Raw genomic sequence first — 21274 nt, 5'->3', positions numbered from 1 at the left:
AGGGTGGTTTGCCCTGGGCAGGTCGTACACACCTCGCTAGCTTTCAGCCGTGAATGGACTAGAGCATGTTTCCTTCTACACTGGAAAACACACAGAGGTGGCTGGGAAATGGAGGAAACGGTGAGAAATGGAGTCCGAAACTTGCTCGCCATCGCTGAAGGACCAAGAGGTTCACAGGGTAGGAGCCTCACAGAGCATCTGACCAAAAAAGAGGCCGACCAGAGCTGGAATGGGCGTTACTTTTCTTCCTCCCACGCTGTCTTCCCCAGGCACTAAGGACTCCAAGTGACCTCTGGAAGAGTGGGCATCTTCTCGCTATGTCACCTCTCCAGCCTCTGGTCTACCGAAACAACGTATTTTATATGAATATCCAACTTGTTAGCAGAACCTACCTTTCTGGTGGTTCACTTCCTCAGGGCTCTGCTTTTTTAAAAGTTGATAGTCTTTTCTTTACATTGAGTTACGCCGGTAGGTAAATGGGTGCTAAAAATGTGTCCCTCTTGGGTGAAACATATGCTTTTAGACAAGAAGCTTTCCGAGACAAATTGTTAATCCAACTTCGTCAGTTCTCATTATGTGTGGTAGTTATGCCTTCTAAAGTCACACCGCAAACACCGAATTGAGCCCATCCTGAAACATTGCCCCTGGGAGAGATACATAAAACTCACATCCCATAAAGATGATAATCTTAAATCCTAACAACGATGCATCCCGGTAGATTCTGTTTTCTTTACAAAAGGAAAAAACGAGGTTCAGAGTGAGAAGCGACTTGTCTGAGGTCGCCTCGCTCCCGGGCGCCGGGGTTGGCATCCAAGCGCTGTCCAGCTGGCCCAGAGCTGGAGCTGCTTGCCCTGCACTCCCGTCTCTGCCATCTCTGCATGAGAGTTGAAACTGGACGGCAGAGCCCGCCTTGTTCAACCTCAGCTGGAAAAGTGAGCCTCTGGCGACTCACAATTTTTCCTGCCCTTGGCGTTTACGTCCAAGAAACATCGCGACAGCTCCCCAAGCATTGATTTTGTGATCGTGGGTAAATTTCAGCCAGTAGCGAATTAGCCAATAATGAGGACCAATCGTATGATGGTCGGTCCTTCAGCTAATAGGATAATTTGGGCGGGCACAGTCTTTCCGTGGGCTTCAAATCACGTCACTTAGACACCTGCCTGGAGCATGACTCTGAACCCCATAGCAATGCCCCCGAACCGACTAGTGGTAAAAAGACAACCCGCTCCGAGCCCTCGTGACTTGTCTTTCTTGACTTCCAGTGCCCATTGTGCCCACCTTCCTATATGCCACAGAGCTGAAAGAAGCCAACGCTTCTCTGGGCCTCGGCCCCGCCACGAGTTCCCGGCATGCCCTCCCTTCTCCGGCCTTTTCCACCATCTTCTCTTTCTTCGATAACTACACCATGGCCATCGAAGAAGGTGCGCCCAGGGGCATGGCATGGACGAATGGCACTTCTGGCACTGTCACCCCTCCAGTCACTGGAGCCCTCTCAGCCCCTCAAAACAACTGCCCGCAGGACACAGAGTTCTTGGAGGAAGAGAACGTACGGGTCGGGGTTCTGTTCGCTTCGAAGGCTCTGATGCAACTTCTGGTCAACCCGTTCGTGGGGCCTCTCACCAACAGGTATCTCCGCAGGTGCTCAGGGGCTCGGGAGTAAGAGGATGGGCTGAGATATCCTAAAGGAGGTTAGAAGGGAAAAGGAAAAAAACTCACCTTTCTGTGCCCTGGGACAGTCAGCCGTTGGGAGAGCTGGTTATTCCAAAGGATAGCATGCCATGGAGAGAATGCCACGGGCTTCACATTTTCTTAGTGATATAATGAGTACTGAGTACCAGGGAGAGAATCAGTGAACAGCAGTATACCGTTGATAGGCCCTGAAACATGGCTCCAGTGGGTCGAGGGTGGAAATGAGACAGGCCTGTTGCAATCTGAAGCACGGGCAGCCGTGTTTGGGCTTATCCCGCTGTTTCAAAGGGGCACGCGCTCTGACTAGGCTGTTCTTTCCAGAAAAGAATATTCTGGCCCTGGTCTATGGGTAACTTTGCACGTTTGTTTATTTGTTTTTGCGCATTCACATGTCATATCTCATCTCGGCACCTGCAGTCAGAGACATGTTTTACTATGGACTCAAATAACTGAATTTCTCTTCCCAATTACATGAAAATATGTAGTCCAAAGATACGGCTGTCTATTGGAACTGTATCTCTCTTTTTCAATTCTCTTTTAGGATTGGGTATCACATTCCCATGTTTGCTGGCTTTGTTATCATGTTTCTCTCCACAGTTAGTAAGTAATTTGCTTTCCCTTTTTTCCCTTCACTGTTTATCTTTGATTTTATCATGTTCACAGCAGTGGAGAGAGAAAGGTCAAGTTAGCTAAGTGGCATATGATGCTGATTTGAATGCTTTGAAGTTTTTGCTACGGAGATTAGAGTGACTGGGTCTAATTGAAATTTGTATATTCTGTTATGGAACAGAGACTTCACTTCCTTCAGCTGGGGAAAATTGTGATTGCCATTTTACTGTGTGTGCTAGTGGTGTGTGTGTGTGTGTGTCTGTATGTGTGTGTGTGCGCGCACACGCACGCGCGCGCGCCAGTAATCCCTTGAGTGAGTTCAGTACAAACCTCCCACCTTTGGGAAGAGGTCATATTATTTTGATACGCAAAGGTAAAGGGCAACTAACAAAGACTCTAAACTGGATAAGAGCAACTGGAAAATTCGCAAAAGTCCACTTTGAGTAAGAACATTAAAGTTTAAGAAATGTTCTAATTTAGGAAAATAAATTTGCTAAAGAAACAAGAAAGAGAAAGACAAACAGTCTATCCAGTATCAGATAAACGTTCCTAATAAAATAGAAATGGAATAAGAACAGAAGGCGGGGGGAGGGGGAATGTCTGGAAATTGATCCCGAGAACTAAAATAAGAAGGAAGGAATGGAGGCCGGTTAATGCAGGAGAACACAGCCTGTGGACCCACTGGTAGCTCATGAGGCCCCTGCTGACTCTCTGCTCCAAACGACATACCTCCTTATGCCTCTGGTTTTTCTTATCACCTTTCTGTTACTTCTCTGCTTTTTCTATCATTTCCCCTCAATTTTTCTTCCCTTCCAGCGTCACATTCGGGGCTGGAGGCTGCAAAATACAGGAGCTCGATGTGTGAAGTTCTGCCTGGAAACGGCAGCAGCTTCGTTGTGAAAATTCTAGCTGAATCAAAGAAAATGAGGAAATTGAAATTAGAAATGTTTATCAACCTTCTAGAGGCTCAACCTTTGCTAAACAGTAAATTAAAAACTAATGAGATGCTTTGTTTTGTCAAATGAGACATAATTCATTCCACAAAACTTTATGGAGCATACATATTATGCTTCAATGGCAAAAGCCACTGAGAAAATGTAAAGAATGAAAAGCTCCCCAGGAGTTTAAAATGCTGTTACTACAGAGAGTTTGTCCACCGGGCCCTTGCAGCAGAGCCCAACCCTAAACACGGAGAATTGCAGTGGAGAAATTCTGGCTATTTTATTGCGAATGGCGCCACCCAGGAGAAGGGGAAGCTAATGCTCAAAAGCCGGAACTCTCTGGTGGCCTGTAGGTTACAGATTATGTAGGGCAAAGTCACAAGACCACAAGACGCTGTGGGTTAGGGTGTTCCAGCTTGTGCTGGGAGCCGAAGACAGTTCTGAAGTCTGTTCTCATGGAAAAGTAGCCAGGGTTCATTCCACCTTAGTTAGGGCTCAGGAGCTGAAATATAACTTAGCTCAAGATGTTATCTAGTCTGCCAGAGGTCTGGACCACCTGATCTTTAGTCAGGTGTAAGCTATTGTCCTCTGCTCCCCTGGGGGTTGCTGATTGTCCTGGGGAAAGGCTAAGTCTCTGAGAGGGGTGTGTGTGTGTGTGTGTGTGTGTGTGTGTGTGTGTGTATAGAGAGAGAGAGAGACAGATAGAGAGAAAGGATTTCTAAAGCTAGAGTTTAAAGCTAAATTTAATTAAAATCATAAAGGCCCTCGGCTTCAATGCTTGCCTGGAAAGACCTGACAAAAACCCTGCAGAATAAGATAATACCAGAGGACCCCAGACTCTTCAGCATAAGGTCCTCACCTGATTCTCTGCCTAGAACTCATGTTTCAAAAGCTTTTCTCACCTACCAAACTGTAGATATTAAATAATAATTATTCTTGCCATGCCATACCTAGTGTTGCTATACTGAGTTGGCCCAATTTCAGCAAAGGCTTGGTGTTTAGTGTCTCCTAGGGTTAGGATTTTTAAAATACTAAAGAAAGGTTGCTGTTGCCTATTACGACCCTTAAAGGCCTCCAACTGGGAACTTTGCTTAATGCAATTAGGAGCTAAATGGTGGCCTTAGTTAGGATGCAAAGTGAAAAAGAAATTGCCATGGTGTGCCTGGGTAGAGCACACGGCCCTCCTCCTTTGCCTGGGATTAAGGGGACGCCCAGGATGTGAGACTTTGGGTTTTAAAACCAGGAAAGCCCGAGGCAAACAGAGATGAGCTGGTCACTGTATTCTCCAAAGATACGGGAAGAGCTGACTTGAACAGATTGGAAATCAGAACCCCTGGGAGACAGCACTAGAGGAGAGGCCAAGCACGTACATGTTTGGGAGACGGTGCGATCATGTCGGGGAGGACTAGGAGATTATAAGACGTCAAACGAGCAAAGACGTCTGTAATGAATGGGCAAGGGATTCCAATTCTGCTGATGCAGACCCTCGGGGAGGGCGTCTTCTGTCTTCCTGGGGCATTGCCCTGGTGCTGGAGGTGAGACGCGTCTGCACTGACCAACCCACCACCAACCAGCACCCTGTAATTTAGTTTTTGATAACGGGTTCCTCTTTGGTTCTCGGTTTTGTGGTGTTAGTCTCTAGCAGACTCAACCTCTCCAAGGGCATGATGTCTCCTTATATCACATCTGCTACGGAGTCTAGCAAAGCCACATGTTCACTATTACTTAGTAAATACTTATTCTTTTGGCTAAGAGATCTTCCAATATAAGGGAAAGGGAAAGATCTGATTGGATAGCAAGATATTATTTTAATATCTACCCAATACATATTGTCCTTAAAGAACATGCAACTTTTTCCCCTGTCCTCCAGATGACCTAATGAGGCCCAACAATGGCAAAAGTCAAGTCTGGGTGTTGTGTGTGAAGGATCCAGAAGTAGGATCTAAGGCCACTTCCCAGTCCAGGGCATTGGACTTGTTGGACAGCCCTGATTCCAGTGCACTGGGTGTTGGATGTTGGGCTTTGGGCAGGAAATGTGGAAATCCAGCTTTTCATCCACTGTGTGGCGAATTGATTTATGCTTCTTGGTTTCTAAGTCTTCATGCCATTTAAAATGCAATCCTGGTTAAGGGGTGGGAGATTAGAAAGACAACTCCACAAACAGGGAGAAGTGAGCATGCTTTATTAAAAAATATACAAAATGGTTCATATCTCTTACATCATGGGCACGTTATCTGGTGGCCAGGGAACAAAGGCAATTTGCTAATTGGAACTTCTCGCTATTTTGTTTGCCCAGTGTTTGCTTTTTCTGGTACCTATACCCTGCTCTTTCTGGCTCGAACCCTTCAAGGCATTGGATCTTCATTTTCATCTGTTGCAGGTAATGCTGACATCTTACACACACGCACACATGCACACACGCGCGCGCACGCAAACTCACACACAGACACCGTACGTGCACATACTACCTCTCTTACCATCTCTTAATACCTTTAGACACTATAAGATTTACCTAAAGGAATTAAAGAGTCTACGGCCATGCCACCCTGAACAAGCCCGATCCCATCTGATCTCAAAAGCTAAGCAGGGTCGGGCCTGGGTAGTACTTGGATGGGAGGGCCACCTAGGAAGACCAGGTGCCGTAGGCGTAAAAAATAAAAAATAAGGGATCGTAAGCTGACAAGGACCTTACAATCTGTGGGGTCAACCAAGGGTTGCCTCGCCTAAAAAAAATAATATAATAAAAATAAAAATAAAGAAAAAAAATAAAGAAATTAAGGAAAATATCCCAGGAGGCAGAAATTGGAATTCAGAAACAAGATAATTGTAGAGTTGCTGGCAGTGCTTATAAGTTCCTGACTTAACTTCTGCTGATGATGTTTAGATGGAGCCAGCTCAGCTCAGAGCAAGTCCGAGGTAAAACCATGAAATAGGCCCGGCTTTTACTTAATCCCCCTCTATGGTCTTTTCTCTGTCCCCTCTCGACGTTTTATAGGAACAGTGATGTTAATACTACCAGTAAAGCCATTGCAGTTTGCAAATACAGTGCCGAACGTAATCCTGTGGCGCTTCACACATGGGGGAACGGACATGAGAGCCCAGCCCGCACTCTCTTCCTGGCACTCGGCGCCTTCATACTTGTCTCGGGGCAAGATGAATAGAACACTGCTCTGTGTTCATAGGTTTTCCCTTCCTGGACCTACTCCATGTCCATTCATTCAGGGAAATGTGCGAGGAAATGCTAAAGTCATATGAAATGCGGTGTCGTGGGACGATGGTGTTCTGTGCTCCGTTCCCAGAGACTTTTTCACTTCCAACCATATTCTGAACAGAAGGAGTGAGCCATGTGTGAGTTTGGGGGCCAGTGAGGCAGTATTGGTAAAATACTATGGGTTAAGTTTCATAAAACCCCTCAAGCTGAAACTCCAGCCAAGATGATCCCTAAAGAGCTAACTGGGCAAAGACCAGGACCCTGTGAGAGAGACAGACAGAAAACTCCTACATTCTAACTTCATCTGTCACTCTCAGGTCTTGGGATGCTGGCAAGTGTCTATACTGATGACTATGAGAGAGGCCGTGCCATGGGAATCGCCTTGGGGGGCCTGGCGTTGGGACTGCTGGGTGAGTGGCATCTGACCCCAGACCTAGATTCGGGAGGGTGAGGTCCCGCAGACTCTGAAGATGGCTCCAGGAGGCAGGCGCTCCTGAGGTCGCGGAAGATAACATTTTCCTTCCTTCTCTGTCCAATCACATTTTGAGTCCTGAAATCTTGCCCATGAAATGTGAACCTCTCTTCCCTCTAGAAGGTAAATAGCCTATAAGGGCCTGGGGATGATCCAGAAACCTAGTCTACACGAGAGGGTGCCTCTCCCCATGTTAGCAGACACTGCTTCACCCCGGCTTCCCCACACGTCCAGGTTTCAACACGAAGGCACGCTCCCTGTCAGATGTGCTAAAGGCATTACAGACGATCTCCTTTGATCCTCGCCACCACACTATGAAGGAGGAATGATTGCCCCCATCGTAGAGATGAGGATGAGAGGGGTGAGGTGGTCATCCAAGGTCACACAGCCAGGCTACGCCAGAGCCAGGACACAAATGTAGATTTTCGGGGCTCGAATCCCAAGCTCCAAACCATCAGGTTGTATAGTGTCTTTGAGGTTCATCCCTCAAAGACGGTTTAATTGGCTAGTCCAACGAGCCACGTACTTTCACTGAGCACTTATTACGTGTGAGTACAGCGCTGGCCCAGAGGGGACAAAGTTAACAAGCTTCGGACATGGTTCCCGCCCTGCAGCACCTTACAAGCTGACTGGGGAGGAAACAACAAAAGTTTCTTCCTCCGCCCTCCACCACCGCGGGGAAGAGATGGAACAAAACCCCACGCTCGTAATCAGTACCCACCTACCCAAATACCCAAGCTAAAACCCGGGCAATCCTGGTCTCCTTTCTCACCTCCCGTTCCCAAAAGAACGTGCCCGTTATATCCTCCACCGGGTACGATGTGACAAGGTCAGCGCCTCGTCACAGCTCGCTTGGAATATGGCACCAGCCTCCTGGTCTCTCGCACGGTCTCTCCTCCCTCCGAGGTGCTCCGCAAGAAGCTCCCTATGCCCAGAGCTGGTGGTGTTTCTCCCCCGCTAAAAAGCACTGATGTTTCTCTCTGGCCACGAGGCCAAGTCTTTATCCGGATACACGGGATCCTTGGCTGTTCGGCCTCAGCCTTCCCAACCTCTGCACTTCCTCTCCCAAACACTCACATGCTACAGCACCGACTGTCTTCTGTTTCTTCTCCAGCCACACTCTCTTTTCTGACACCTCTATGTTCTTCACACCTGAATCTCCCCCACCAATACTGCCCACCTGACCAAGCCCATGGAGCTACCCGAACTCACTCCGCGGGGCTTGTGAGTCACTTTGTAGGTGGAAGTCTTACCATGGAACTTTACTTTTCACCGTGTTCTAATTATTTGGGCCCCTTGGCCCCCCACCGTGCACATTTTCTCCATTAGAATGTGAGTCCCTTGGAACCGAGTGTTCATCTCTGAATCCCCAGAACCTCGTGTACAGCTCAGCCCCGAGTAGGTCTTCAGTAAACAGGGGGGTCCACGTGGATAAGTCACACTAGCCGGTGCCGGTCCTCACCTCGGGAATCTGTGCCTGCTTTGCCTTTCCAGCGGGAGCTCCCTTTGGAAGTGTGATGTATGAGTTTGTTGGGAAGTCTGCCCCCTTCCTCATCCTGGCCTTCTTGGCACTACTGGATGGAGGTAAGTCCCCGCAAAAGGCCACCAGAGAGGTCAGGTTGGAAATGCGCTGAGCCGTGGGGTCAGTCCTGACATGTTTGACTGGATCAAGGATGGCCCCCTCCCAGGAAAGAAGGAAGAAACGCAGGGCGTTAGAGCTATACATGATTGGGGGAGAGCAATGTGGCTGTTAGGAGCCTCCAACTAATCAGTGGACAAACTTTCTTTCTTAGCACTCCAGCTTTGTATCCTACAGCCTTCCAAAGTCTCCCCAGAGGTAAGTAGACACCAAGCTCTATTGCCACAGAGAAAGGCTAAGTGCAGATCTAAGCATTCCCTAGATCAACCCAGTCAACCCATAAAAAGAAAGGTAAAGGGCAGTGGAGTCAGGGAAAGTGAGACCTGTACTTAGGTTCCCAGATAGAGTCATATTGAGGGTAGCATGGAGGATGGTGAGGGAGTCTGGCTTGATGTTGGATTAAGACGGAGGAAGGGCCTTATGAAGAATCAAAGAAACCTTATAAGATAGATAGATAGATAGATAGATAGATAGATAGATAGATAGATAGATAGATAGATGATAGGTAGATAGATGTCATACACCACGTAACAATGTTTTGGTCAATGACAGACCACATATACAATGATGGTCCCATAAGATTATAATAGAGCTGAAAATGTCCTGCCCAGTAGTGACGTTATAGCTGTTCTGACGTCATAGCCATCGTAATGTCATAGCACCGTGTATCCCTCATGTGTTTGTGGTACAAACACACCTACTAGGCTGCCGGTCATATAAAAGTGTAGCACATACAATTATGTGCGATACATTATACTTGATAATAATAACTATGTTACTGCTTTATGTACTTTCCATGCTGCACTTTTTATCATCATTTTAAAACGTACTCTATGTATAAAAAAAGAGTTGGGTATAAAACGGCACGCCGGGTTACGCCGGCGGCACCCTGATCCATCTCGTGTTTACTGTGTCTCTTGCTTGCATCGTTTTCTCTTGTGCTTGAGTTAATCTCGTGAGGTTTTGTACAGTAACGTGCCGTGCAGGCTTGGAGCCTGGGAGCGATAGGCCGTGCCATACAGCCTAGGTGTGTAGTAGGCTAGACCGTTCAGGTGTGTGTAAGTGCACTCTATGCCATTTGCCCGAGGACTAAATCATTTAACGATGCATTTCTCGGAAAGCATCCCCATCGCTAAGCAGCATAGGACCATATATATTCATGTGTTGATATACATATACACATATGAATACTTTTTAACTCAGAACCAGGAAGGAGGCAATGACTTTGACACCTGAGTATTCACAGTTATAACATCTCAGAGCTAAAGAAGACAGTAGAGGCCATCTGGGCAACCTCTCCCCACAAGAGCGCCCTTACAGACTGTCATTCTGTCACAGTTAAATATCAGAGTTGGTATTTGTCTGACTCCGAGCCAAAGATGGCCTGAGAACTCCATGTCGAACCATGAAGAAAGATAAGAAAGTGCAAAAAAAAAAAAAAAAACACATGGGAAAGTTTGCTCTAAATACCTTGATTTTGTGACCAAGTCAGACGAAAGCGTGGGTAACCTAGGGACCCGCCACCTGTGATCGGCATCTGAAGCGGAGCAGCATCGTGCACCTGAGCCCTGGCCCTGCGGGCTCTGCGCGAACACCAGGTTTGTACTTTCTCAGACTCTATGAAAATAAGAGGTGTGTGCACTGTACAAATGGAAGTTTTTGTTGTCCCTGTTCTCAGAGTGCCAAGGGGACTCCACTCCTTACACTTCTCAAAGATCCATATATCCTGGTGGCTGCAGGTGAGCTGACAATGCCTCCCTTCGGGATAGGAGACTGTGGGCTTCCGGGCAGCCTCAATGGCTCACAGAACTGTCCCCCCAGGCTCCATCTGCTTTGCCAACATGGGGGTGGCCATGCTGGAGCCCACACTGCCCATCTGGATGATGCAGACCATGTGCTCCCCTGAGTGGCAGCTGGGTAAGTGACCCGAGCTCAGGCTTGAGCAGAGGTGTGTGCCGTGAGCCCTTTCTCAGGGAATCGAGAAACATCAGGTCCGGGTCTTCAGGGTCACAGGGGGACGGCATGCTTCCTTTGTAGAATTACCTGCCCGTTCACACCTGTGAATCAAGCCTGATTGGGTGGGAAGTCCCTCCAAGAAGCAGCCTGCGCAGGGCAGGGTGGGACGAGTCGATGGGATCTATGAAGCAGCAACTTGCCGTGTGGTAGAGATGCTCGTGATTTCTAGTCGATGGGCCTAGATTTTTATGTAGGCTCCGTTGATTGGCTATGCAAACTGTGCCAATCACGAAAACTTTCTGAGCGCCACTTTCCTCATCTCTAAAACGGGCTTCAGAGTACTTTCTGGTTCAAAGGTAATTTGCGGAATAAGTGGCGTACTACGTGGAGATGCTGTGCACCTGTAGAATATCAATATGCATCGCCACCACCATCTTATTTTCTCCCTTCAGCTCCCTTTCCCCCAGATTACCCTCTCGCCCTCTTTCCCACTGTAAAAAGTTGTTCCTGGAGTATGTCGTTCTGTAGCTGTCACCTGGGAGAGGTGCTGGGCTCTCTACCCCGGTGGAGAGCCCTGGGCCCGGGAGAGAGGCCTGCAGCGTCCTCTCCTCCATGGAGAGATGTCCTCGTGACCCACGTGAGCTTAGAGATGGAGGCGCTGGCCCTTTCCAGGAAGCCTGGGGACAGGGACAGAGAAGACTACGTGCAAATGGCTCAGTCGCTGCAGGGGAAAGTCTTCCAGGACCAGAGGGGAAGCTGATAAAGGATCTGATACAGCCCACACGCTATGAAAAGCACTAAATCTAATTTTTAGGGACCAATTCTAAGCCAAGCTCCCAGCCCCTAATTGAATTTTTCTGGGCTGCAGCTGCCTCTGACCATAACACTTAATCGAGTTAGTGGGCGCTCGGTGCCAGTCAGCATCTCCTGCCTGGAGGCTCCAGCCTTTGCAGGTGGGAACCAAAGTTCAAAACGCCCTCTCCAGCCTTCACCCACAGGAAAGAACATTCAAAGCAAACCAGCCTCCAGCCAGTAACTGGTGAACTGTTGACTTTGGACTCAATAATGATCGTCACAACAGTTTCTATTAGCACAATTTCCTCTGGGACAGGGAGGCAGAGAGGCAGGAGAGACCTGAGGAAGGTCACGGAGGGCGGGGGGTGGGGGGTCCACACGGTGCCCCGGGCAGTCAGGGCTGTGGCAGAAAGCCCCCCAACAGTGAGTGAGTCAGGGCGTGAGGAGGAGGCTTTTCTTCCTCCGTGCTATCTGCATCAGATCGCCCCGAGGAGAGCTTGTTACAACCCGGATCGCTGGGCCCCACCCAGCAATTCAGTGAAACTAGTTTGCCTTCCTAGTAAATTTTCCAGTGATGCTAAGATGACCTCATCGGCCACACTTTGAAAAATATTGCTCTAAATGCAGAACACCTGTCGTGTGTGGGAGAGAAGGAGACCTGGCTTCTCAGAGGGTTGGCGTCTGTAACTGAGCCTTGTCCCACAGCCGCTGTGTGCCCGAAGCTGTCACCGAGGCAGGCCTCGGAAACAGGCCCCGCTGGTTTTGAGCGCTGGTTGTGGCCTCGTGCTGGTTGTGACCTTCGGATAAGTCATTTAACCTCTTGCGAACTCCACTTTTTTCCTCTGGAAAAATGGAGCCGCTTTTCAGAGTCATTTTCAGGATTAAATGGACCTACGAATTCTAAAGGGATCAGCGCAGTGTGTGGAACACAGGATGTGCTCCGTAAATAAAAAGTATCACTATTTTCATAATTGTTTTTGTTTGAGTCACTTTGACAATCACAGCTCTGCGTAATCCCCCCTCCTCGAAGAAGTGCTGTGAAAAACATATGTACGTCTATGGACACACGTTCTGGGACACCTGTTTTACACAAAATGCCACTGAACTACAAGGTGTACCCAAGGTCCTAAAGAACAGGCCACATCGACTGAGGAAAACGTCATTCGGGAAATTCCGCGTCATTTAAAATGACATTAAGAGGATGAGGTTCCGCTAGTGGGCTTCTTGAGGAGCTCGGTTCCAGCTATCGGGTAAACAGTTAATTATCTATACTTCTAAAACCTTTCAGCAATTAAACATAAGCAAATGGGCACAGTTTGAAACAGATGGCCACCCCTACAGGTTGACTAGACAAATTCACTAAGGAATATACTTCACTTCTGCCCCATAGAAGAGAATATTAAAAGCAAACAAGCCGTCAGCCGGAAACTAGTGAATTGTTGGCTTTGAGTTTAATTTTAATTATCACGACAGTTTCTATGACCCAGCAGTTTCCTGTCGGTACAGAGAGGCAGAAAGGCTGGTGAGACCCATAAAAACTCACACTGCTGATCCCAAGCAGCCCCTTGCACCAGAGCCATCTGTGCTGCCACAGTGGGGTGTGGGGGGTGCAGAAACACCTGGAGTTGGAGTGAGAGGGCGGGGGTCCAAGTCCTGACCCCGTCCTCACCGGTTATGATGCTAGTAGTTAAGGTCAGTGCTCAGAGGGCATTTATTCAGTGCCAGGCACTGTGCGCAGTGGTAGATATATGTTATGTCATTTAAGCCTCACAGCCGGCCTACATAGTGGGAATTATTATTATCCCGATCTGACCCAATTTCCCATTGCCCTCCCAAACCCTGGGCCTTGCGGAGCTCCCTGTCATGGGCAAGCATCCCGGTGCCCTCGGCCTCTTCTCTGAACGCGTCCTTCATCTTCCTGCCCTAACTGAGACCCGAGTGCTTCCTGAGAAAATCACGTCTTGCAGCTCTCAAGGTGGAAGTCCATGTTCCTCCAGCCTTTGCTCTCCTTCGCTGCTTCTGAATCGTTTCTCCTTCACTCTCCTTCGGAGATCCCAACTCCTTGGGAGATCGTGTCATTAGATTATACCACCGACCACTCTCCATTGCAGTTACACACTGACCCCCTCAGTACCCTCTCCTCATTCATTACAGCTGTCAAACGTGGCTCATAGTTTTTATACTTCTGTTCCTGGTGACTTCAGTATCCGGGTGATTAACCCTACCAACACCGTGGCCTAATCCTTAATCTACTCTCTTGCAACGATCTCTTTCTCCTCTCTACCTTAACCAATCAAACCTTTATATAACCTTGACCTTGACGTTATCATGAATCACATCACCTCTGAAATTTCAGTCCCAGGACCCCAGTTATCACCTTACATATTCCCCGCTCAGGCATTCTAATAGCTCCGCATCCCAAAATTTGGCCACGCGGAGATCCGCTGGCCTCAGTTCTTGTTCTATTTCCATCACTACCCATGTCCTCACGTCTTTGTTTACTCAGCTTGGATTCCATCATCATGAGTGCAAGTCCATCGTTAATGGTACTCCTTTAAAAGCATCGAGACTCATTTTCTGACTCTTCCCCCGGAGTCGTCAGAAACTCTTTGATTCCGGTTAAGCCTAACTGCCTGCCTTCTCCTTATCTGCACACGAGCAGTAGCATGGACTATAGAAAAACACAGAACCAGGCTTAGGTTTATGGTCACACACCTAAACTAGGTTTGTTTCTTCCAGCTCCGCTATAATCTTTCTTTTAAAATTTATTTTTAATTATAGTTGGCTAAAGTAGGTTGTTACACTGTCCAACACTCTTTCTGTAAGCCCCTAGTTACGTTCTCCTCCCCACTTCCCACAATGACTGTTTTACACCCGCCATTTAGACCTCCTCGACGCGCTCACCTCTTCCCCGTCATCGCTCTCAACTCCTAGTCGTTGAGAAAATAGAAGCCGTGAGAAGGGATGCGGAGCTATTAGAATGCCTGAGCGGGGAATATGTAAGGTCCTGGGACTGAAATTTCAGAGGTGATGTGATTCATGATAACGTCAAGGTCAAGGTTATATAAAGGTTTGATTGGTTAAGGTCGAGAGGAGAAAGAGATCATTGCAAGAGAGTAGATTAAATATCCTCATTTGCCTGCACCTTTACCCGCATCGCCGCCTTCTCTTCGTAGTTGAAGCATCAGAGGCCAGACTGCTCGTTCTCTTATCTTCCAGATTCCTTGAAAAGCATCAAAACTCGGTCTCTGACTCTCCTCTGCTCCTTTTCCCCTTTGCTTTCTCTTCCTCCTCCGCTAACTTTTTAGAGGTCGGAGTCTTCGAGAACTCAGACCTCGTTCTCCATCTGCTCTTGCGTGGATGAGCCCAGAGGGCTGTAAGGACCACGTGTAAACCAGTTTGGTGGTTTGAGTCGCGTGTTTGTGTCTGTGTTTAGAACCTGCCCTCAGAACGCGAGACTTGTGTGACCCGCTGAGTGACGTCACCAGTTGGATGTCTCATAGACCTTTCAGACCCTCAAGCTCTTCCTTCATCTCCAGCCACCCAGCTAATTAAGACAAACATCTGAGACTCGTCCTTGATTTCTCTCTCCTCTCACTCCCACTCTACCCACACCCAGTCCAACAAAAACTCCCGACTCCACCTGCTTCTCATTCTGTTCGATGCTCTTCATAGTGACTTCCAATCTGAGTCACTACCACTTGTCCTGTGGGTTCCAATCTTGTCTCGTGAACCCATCCTTCTAACCACACCCAGGGGACTTAAAAAGTATAAATCGGAATATGTCACTTTCCCTCCAAAGCCTCCCATTGCACTTGGAATAAATTCCAAATTCCAAATTCTGGTCCTACGTTTTCTATCACCCTCCCCTTTGCTCATTGTTTCGCCCACACAGACTTTGCTGTTCCTCAGACAGACTCAGTGGCTTCTTGTAAAGCCTTTGTATCTGCATTAGGTATTTGGGGTTTTTCTGGGAGGAGTAGGGACAGTTTCTTGTTTGTTCCTGCTTGAACGCTGTCTTTTGTTAATTCAGGTCTCAACTTACATGTCACCTCCTCAAAGAAGCCTTCCCTGACTCCCCAATCTAAGTTGGCCCTTCTTCCTGGTCATTCTGCTTCATCACTACATGAAATTTTCCTGATAGACTTATCGTTTTTCAAAATTACCTTTTTCATTTATTTGTTCACTTGTTTATTATTTCTCTTCCCCTCCCCTTAAATATTAGCTCCCCGAGGGCTAGGCTTTTGCCTATCCCACTTACCCTTCTACTACTAGCCCATAAAGTCCCTGGCACATAGTTAAAGCTCATTAAAAGTACTAAACGAATGAACAGATGAATGAGATGTGGAGAGGATAACTAAATTGCCCAAGGTCACAGAGTCGACAGTTGGCCAAGCTGTAGGGTGAGTCCAGAGCTGTGGGGCTCCACAGCCCATGCTTCAGGGTGCCTGACTCTACTGTCGCAGAAAACAAGGGGACCAGGACTTCAGCTTACAAAATGCTTTAACTACATTATCTAATTTGCTCCTCAGTATAAGCCGTAATGGTATAACCAGAGCTTTGATTTCCTCAGATGCGGAAGCCAAAGCTCAAAACAGTTTAACTCATCCAAGGTCATGACCCAAGCAATAGAAGGGCTGGTAAATAGCCAGGCAGGACTTTTGCTTCCCGGGAAGTACGTCTTTTCCTTCTCTCAAGCTCATGCTGACAACGAAGGGTCTTTTCTACGTGAGAATGGTTCATCAGGGCTGTTCATCGAGGAGTCTAAGTTCGGAGCTGGATGCGCCTTAAACGTACGGAAGCTAAACAAAGCACAGCTCCTGCCGAGTGCAGAGGCGGGGGCCCTGGGTCGTCCACTCTGCTCCAGGTTTGCACAGGGACCTCCAACCCGCAAAGTCTTATAGGAAACAAGGTGTGTCAGAGTAGACAGGGCGTTTCCGAAGGTGCAGCCCCACGTCTTTCCACAGGTCTGGCCTTCCTGCCTGCCAGTGTGTCCTACCTTATCGGCACCAACATCTTCGGTGTGCTGGCCAGCAGGACGGGTCGGTACGTGGCCTGGGGATCTGGGAAGAGCAGAGGGATGGAAGATGGGTGAGGCTTTCGAGGTTGTCCAAGCACCCGGGCTGAGGAACACCTTGCCTGAGGTGGACAGTTTAAGGCCAGGACACATGGATAAAAGCTGTCTGGTGTTGAGGGCAAGGGTGGGCAGGTAGCGAGGACAGTGTAGAGAGTGGATGGTCCTGAGCCGATTGCTACAGTAGAGGCGGTGACTATTCGAGGGACAACCTTTTCTTTCCAGATGTGTGTTGTTCAGTTGGAGAGACAAAATAACCCCACAGAGAACAGGTATAAATAAAGCAGTATTTTGGGGCCGTGGTCGTCAAACTGTGTCCCACAGAGCCCTAGGGAGTTCTACCGAGGCACGTCAGAGGCCACTGAGGGTGGGGGGCCGGGAGGTATGAGTCTGGATTCTCTTCCTCCACTACCGTGAGAACAGCTTTACTTTTATCTTTGGAGTTCAGCGTAAAGATTTAAAATGTAGATTTTTAAAAACACTGCTATAAGAAATTAGAGAAGGAAAGAAGTTTGGTATTTTCTGTGGTTTTCGAGATGGATCTTGAAGACCAAATAAATGAGAACAGGGGAGCGGTAGTCCGAGTTGCGAAACAGCGTGAATCCAGTTTGAGCGTTACTCGCAAGGGGCAAGAATCTTCTGGTTCCTCTTCTACGGGGAGGAAGACTAGGTCCCATTGTACCTCCTCCGCCTCCACTATGAGAGGAAGTGTGGCACCAGGAAAGAGACACGGGCAAGGAAAAGACGGGGAAAGGGCTCACCCGGGTATGAACTGGCCACGGAGAGGCGCGTTCATCTTCTCGTGTCCTACGGGGTTCCCGGAACCAGGGGTGGGAGGACTCGCCAGCGGGGTGGTGACAGGGTGGCGGGCAGGAGGGGTCGCTCCCCTCGGCACCGTTCGATGACAGTTCTTTGCTCCCAGGTGGCTGTGCTCCCTGATTGGCATGGTGGTCGTGGGCACCAGCTTGCTTTGTGTGAGTATCATAAGGTTCAGTTGAGAGAGAAAGAAACATTTAAACACCTTTAAATTCCTTTAAAACGAGCAGAGGGTTGACTCGGCAAGGCCCGTCAGAAAACCCGTTTCCGCCTAGCTAGGAATTTAGCACTGGGAGGGAGGCCGCCGGACATCCCCGAGAAGGGAGGTGGGGAAGGAGGGAGAGAGGGGACGATGGGGTGGCTGGAGCTGGAGGTCCGGGGCTCCGTCCATGTCGCTATCTATCTCTGGGGCCAGCAAGATGGTGCATTTTACGACTTCATCTGCTCATCCCACCCTGACAGGACCCCAGAAGCCACTAGGTGAACCATCATCGGATGTGACTCAGCCTCCAGCACCAGAATTTTTGGTAGAAGAAGAAAGACAGACGGGCTTTTCCATTTTCCAGAGCTCCTTTCAAGCGCTCTCTGTTTTTTTCTCTTTTTTCCTCTCCTTTCCCCATGGCGATCATAATAAGCACACTTGCCTCCTAGGCTTGAGGTTGATGAGAACAGAGCTGTAAAGCACTGAGCGCAGCACTCGGGAGAGGCTGAGGTTCTGATCAGGAGCACAGGCTCCGGGTTCCGTCCCAGCTGGACCACCCGCTGCTCTTGTAACCTTGAGCTGGTCATGTCATCTCCCTGTGCTCGGTATCCTCGTCCGCGCCCAGAGGATTGTGAGAGAGCCTCCATTGGTTCTAGGCAGAATCCACATAAACCGCAGCGGTGTCTGGCACAGAGTGAGCCCACAGCAGATCTTAGCCAATTCCCTTATTAAAGTATAAATCCCTCTTGAGGATTTATCGTCCCCCAAATTATTAGCAGCCACTAACATCGAAATAGTAGGTTAAACCTCTGAGGGGTGAATCTGCTGGGGTAGCAGGTTTGGGGGACAGATGCCCAGGGAGAGAGGGAAGGAACCAGCACCAGCGGGAAGGAAGGCTTCAGTGGGTGGCGGGGAGGGCGAGAGGATGAGTTGGGCAAGCTTGCCGATTCGCAGCGACCCAGGCCACCTGCTCTCTAGCGTACGGGTGGTTGGTCGTTGGTATCTCCTCTCTGTCTTCTCTCTCCAATGGCTACTAAGTTACAGTTTGACTTAGACCCTTGGATGATGTTGCTAATAGAAACGAGAGGCGACTCCATTCAGCGAAGAACGAGGACAGAAGTGTGTGTCTGGGTGGAGGGGGGCAGAGGTCGGGGAGGAAGAGTCCACGCAGCGGAAAAGGGCCATTGTCGAATAATGGAGTCAGATCCGAAGCTCGGACTTGATCTTGCCACTTGATTAGCTCTGTCGCTCCGGACAGGGAGTTGAACCACACGGCCAGTCTGGCTGGCTTTCGTATCTTTAAAGCGGAGGTAAAAAGTCTTCTCCAAGCGGATGACGCGCGCGCGCGCAGCATAGAGCGCGCGTCCGCAGGTGCGCTTCGCGTCCGCAGGTGCGCTTCGCGGGAGGTCGCTGTGCTGCCCCCGCACGGCCCCGCTGGACTCCGCGTGAACTCCTCCTTCTTCCCACGGCAGGTTCCTCTGGCTCGTGATATTTTTGGCCTCATTGGCCCCAATGCTGGGCTCGGCTTTGCCATAGGTAAGGAAACCAGAAGTCCCTCAGTGTTGGCTTCGCGTCGTATCAGAGGAGTCCATGGACGGGAAGGCAGCCTGCGGAGTCGGGGAGCGATGGGTGCACGGTCCCGTCTGGAATGGGTGTCTGCTGAGTGGGGGGACAGCAGGCTAAGGGAGAGGACTGAAGGAGGAGGGGGAGGGAGAACGCACTGGCAGGGCGGGGGATGGGGTACGGCTCACCGAAGGGGTCTCGTTTGCTCTGGCCACAGGCATGGTCGATTCCTCTATGATGCCCATCATGGGGCACCTGGTGGACCTGCGCCACACCTCCGTGTACGGGAGTGTCTATGCCATCGCCGATGTGGCCTTCTGCATGGGCTTTGCCGTGGGTATGTTGGTCCGGGAGGAGGGGAGCACCCAGGGCCCGGCCACCCAGGCCCCGGCCTCCCGGTCTCCCTTATCTCCTGTTTACCAGCCGGATGGGGAGCTGGGAGGCTGATCCTCCCAGGGTTCCGGGGATATTGGACCCTGGGGCAGCCTCTAGGTCACCTGCTGCCCCTGAAACGCGGTGCCGTCTGTGTGATCAAGGCTCAATAAATGCTGGTGACTTCGATTAATTCCTCACAGGCCCATCCACAGGGGGCGCCATCGTGCATGCCATCGGCTTCCCCTGGCTCATGGTCATCATCGGGGTCGTCAACATCGCCTATGCGCCCCTCTGCTACTGCCTGAGGAGCCCCCCAGCCAAGGAGGAGAAGCGAGTAAGGGGCCCTGACCACCGCTAAAAACAAAACAAAACAAACAAAAAACAACTTCCGTTTCTGCGTCTCTCTCATTCCTTTGCATCCTGTGCTCTTACTTCCTCCCGCTTTATCGCCTCTCTGCTTTGCCGTATTTCCTTCCCCTTTTCATCTTTGTCTTTCCTTTGTGCCCTTCCTTATTTTCCCTTCTCTACGTATCACTTTCTCTCTCACGCCAGGCAGTTAAGCAGGGTCCTGAGTAAAGAAGGAAAATTGGAAGTTTATAAAGAGATCGGAGCAGGGACCATCAGAGAGGTATTCTGCAATGGCTGTAGTTACTAGCCAAGAGTGAATTACCAGATCGTCTCCCTAAAAGAGGCAGAATTCCACTGGGCATATTTATTTATTCGTTCGTTCGTTCGCTCATTCATTCACATCTGCCATGATCCTTACTGGGTCATCTCGTAAAGTACTGAAACCCCAGGGGAGAGCACCAGAACCATGATTTCAGTTAACGAAATACTTTGCTTTCATTGCAGCTTGAGCACCCCGAGGGGCTCGGTGGGTCGGGGGTGGGTATGGGGGCTGCTCAGAGGAATGACAGAAGACAGGAAGGTCCAATGTGGGGCAGCATGCCAATTTCAGTCGTAGCCTGTAGCCTGCACTACCGCTACACGATTCATTTAAGAGAAATCAGACGTCTGTCTTGACTAAGGTTGCTGCACCCAGGTGCTTTGGGAAGCCCGTGCTCGTACACGAAGCCGAAGAAGAGTCCCATGCTCGTTCTGAGTCTTTCCTGAGCAACACTAGACTTGCAGGAGCTAGGGGGAAAGGGAATGGGGAGGCCGGTTAAAGATGCAGATGCGCAGTGACTTCTCATCCTTGCCTCTTGCTGCAGGCAATTCTGAGCCAGGACTGCTCCATGGAGACCCGGAGGCACACAGCCCAGAAGTCCTTGAGGGCGTTTCCTCTGGGGGAGGACAGCGACGAGGAGCCTGGCAGTGAGGAGTAGCAGCAGCAGGTGGCCCCTGAGCCGGTCGCATGTGGGCCTATGAGGCTTGGACTTTAATGACCACCGCTTTTCCTGGAACCAGATCACTGTATGCCACTCAGGAGCCTTTACTTCCCCCGCAACCTGGGCGCCCCCTTTCCTGCCCTCTGTTCTCACCTGTTCTCACCTACCCGGCTCAGGGAGGACCGTGCTGAGCACAGAGCGCAAAATCCTGCTCTCCCTCTGTGCTTTCATCTCCCAGGTGGCCTTTTTTTTTTTTTTTTTTTTTTTGTGGGAAGACAGAGTAATGCTTTTTCCTGGGCTGCCAGGAGGCTGATTAAACTCGAGCTGTGACAGGTTCTGCGAGGGGTGACTCATTTCCTGTAGGTGGCGATGAGCACAGCGTGCCCCTGAAGCCAGCGGGTGGCTGACAAACCTCATTTCATCTGTTATCTGATTTTCTTGGGCACACCCCCAACAGACCATCAGGATTTTGCGCTCTGTGCTCAGCACGGTCCTCCCTGAGTTCTCCCAGACGAGTCGAGAAAGTGTCCTCAATGCTGTGCTGCTGCCAAACTGCCGGTTTGCGACACCTTTACCCTGGCTTTTGTAATCCAACCGTTTTTTT

At 49.5% G+C, this 21274-nt stretch overlaps 1 protein-coding gene and 1 pseudogene across 4 annotated transcripts in view; both read left to right on the top strand.

Annotated features, from left to right (window-relative positions):
- SLC18A1 (solute carrier family 18 member A1) overlaps positions 1-20908 on the top strand; it is a 30349-nt gene extending 9441 nt beyond the window's left edge. For 3 of the 4 annotated variants that reach the window (XM_016132485.2, XM_016132486.2, XM_016132484.2), the window contains 14 exons: positions 1263-1626; positions 2231-2289; positions 5536-5619; positions 6768-6860; positions 8417-8506; positions 8716-8759; positions 10240-10300; positions 10383-10478; positions 16280-16358; positions 17309-17360; positions 18877-18940; positions 19185-19304; positions 19543-19676; positions 20554-20667. In XM_016132485.2, the coding sequence (XP_015987971.2) occupies positions 1263-1626; positions 2231-2289; positions 5536-5619; positions 6768-6860; positions 8417-8506; positions 8716-8759; positions 10240-10300; positions 10383-10478; positions 16280-16358; positions 17309-17360; positions 18877-18940; positions 19185-19304; positions 19543-19676; positions 20554-20667 (1454 nt within the window). Of the gene's footprint in view, positions 1-1262; positions 1627-2230; positions 2290-5535; positions 5620-6767; positions 6861-8416; positions 8507-8715; positions 8760-10239; positions 10301-10382; positions 10479-16279; positions 16359-17308; positions 17361-18876; positions 18941-19184; positions 19305-19542; positions 19677-20553 lie in introns of all 4 variants that reach the window. The other variant, XM_016132489.2, reaches the window with a different exon arrangement.
- On the top strand, positions 5768-5887 carry LOC118612801 (annotated as a pseudogene).
- Positions 20909-21274: the final 366 nt, after the last annotated feature.

The sequence above is a fragment of the Rousettus aegyptiacus genome, unplaced genomic scaffold, assembly GCF_014176215.1.
Source record: "Rousettus aegyptiacus isolate mRouAeg1 unplaced genomic scaffold, mRouAeg1.p scaffold_m13_p_16, whole genome shotgun sequence".
Taxonomy (NCBI): Eukaryota; Metazoa; Chordata; class Mammalia; order Chiroptera; family Pteropodidae; genus Rousettus; species Rousettus aegyptiacus.
Note: the sequence above shows the minus strand (reverse complement) of the source record. Positions and strands in the feature narration are given on the sequence as shown.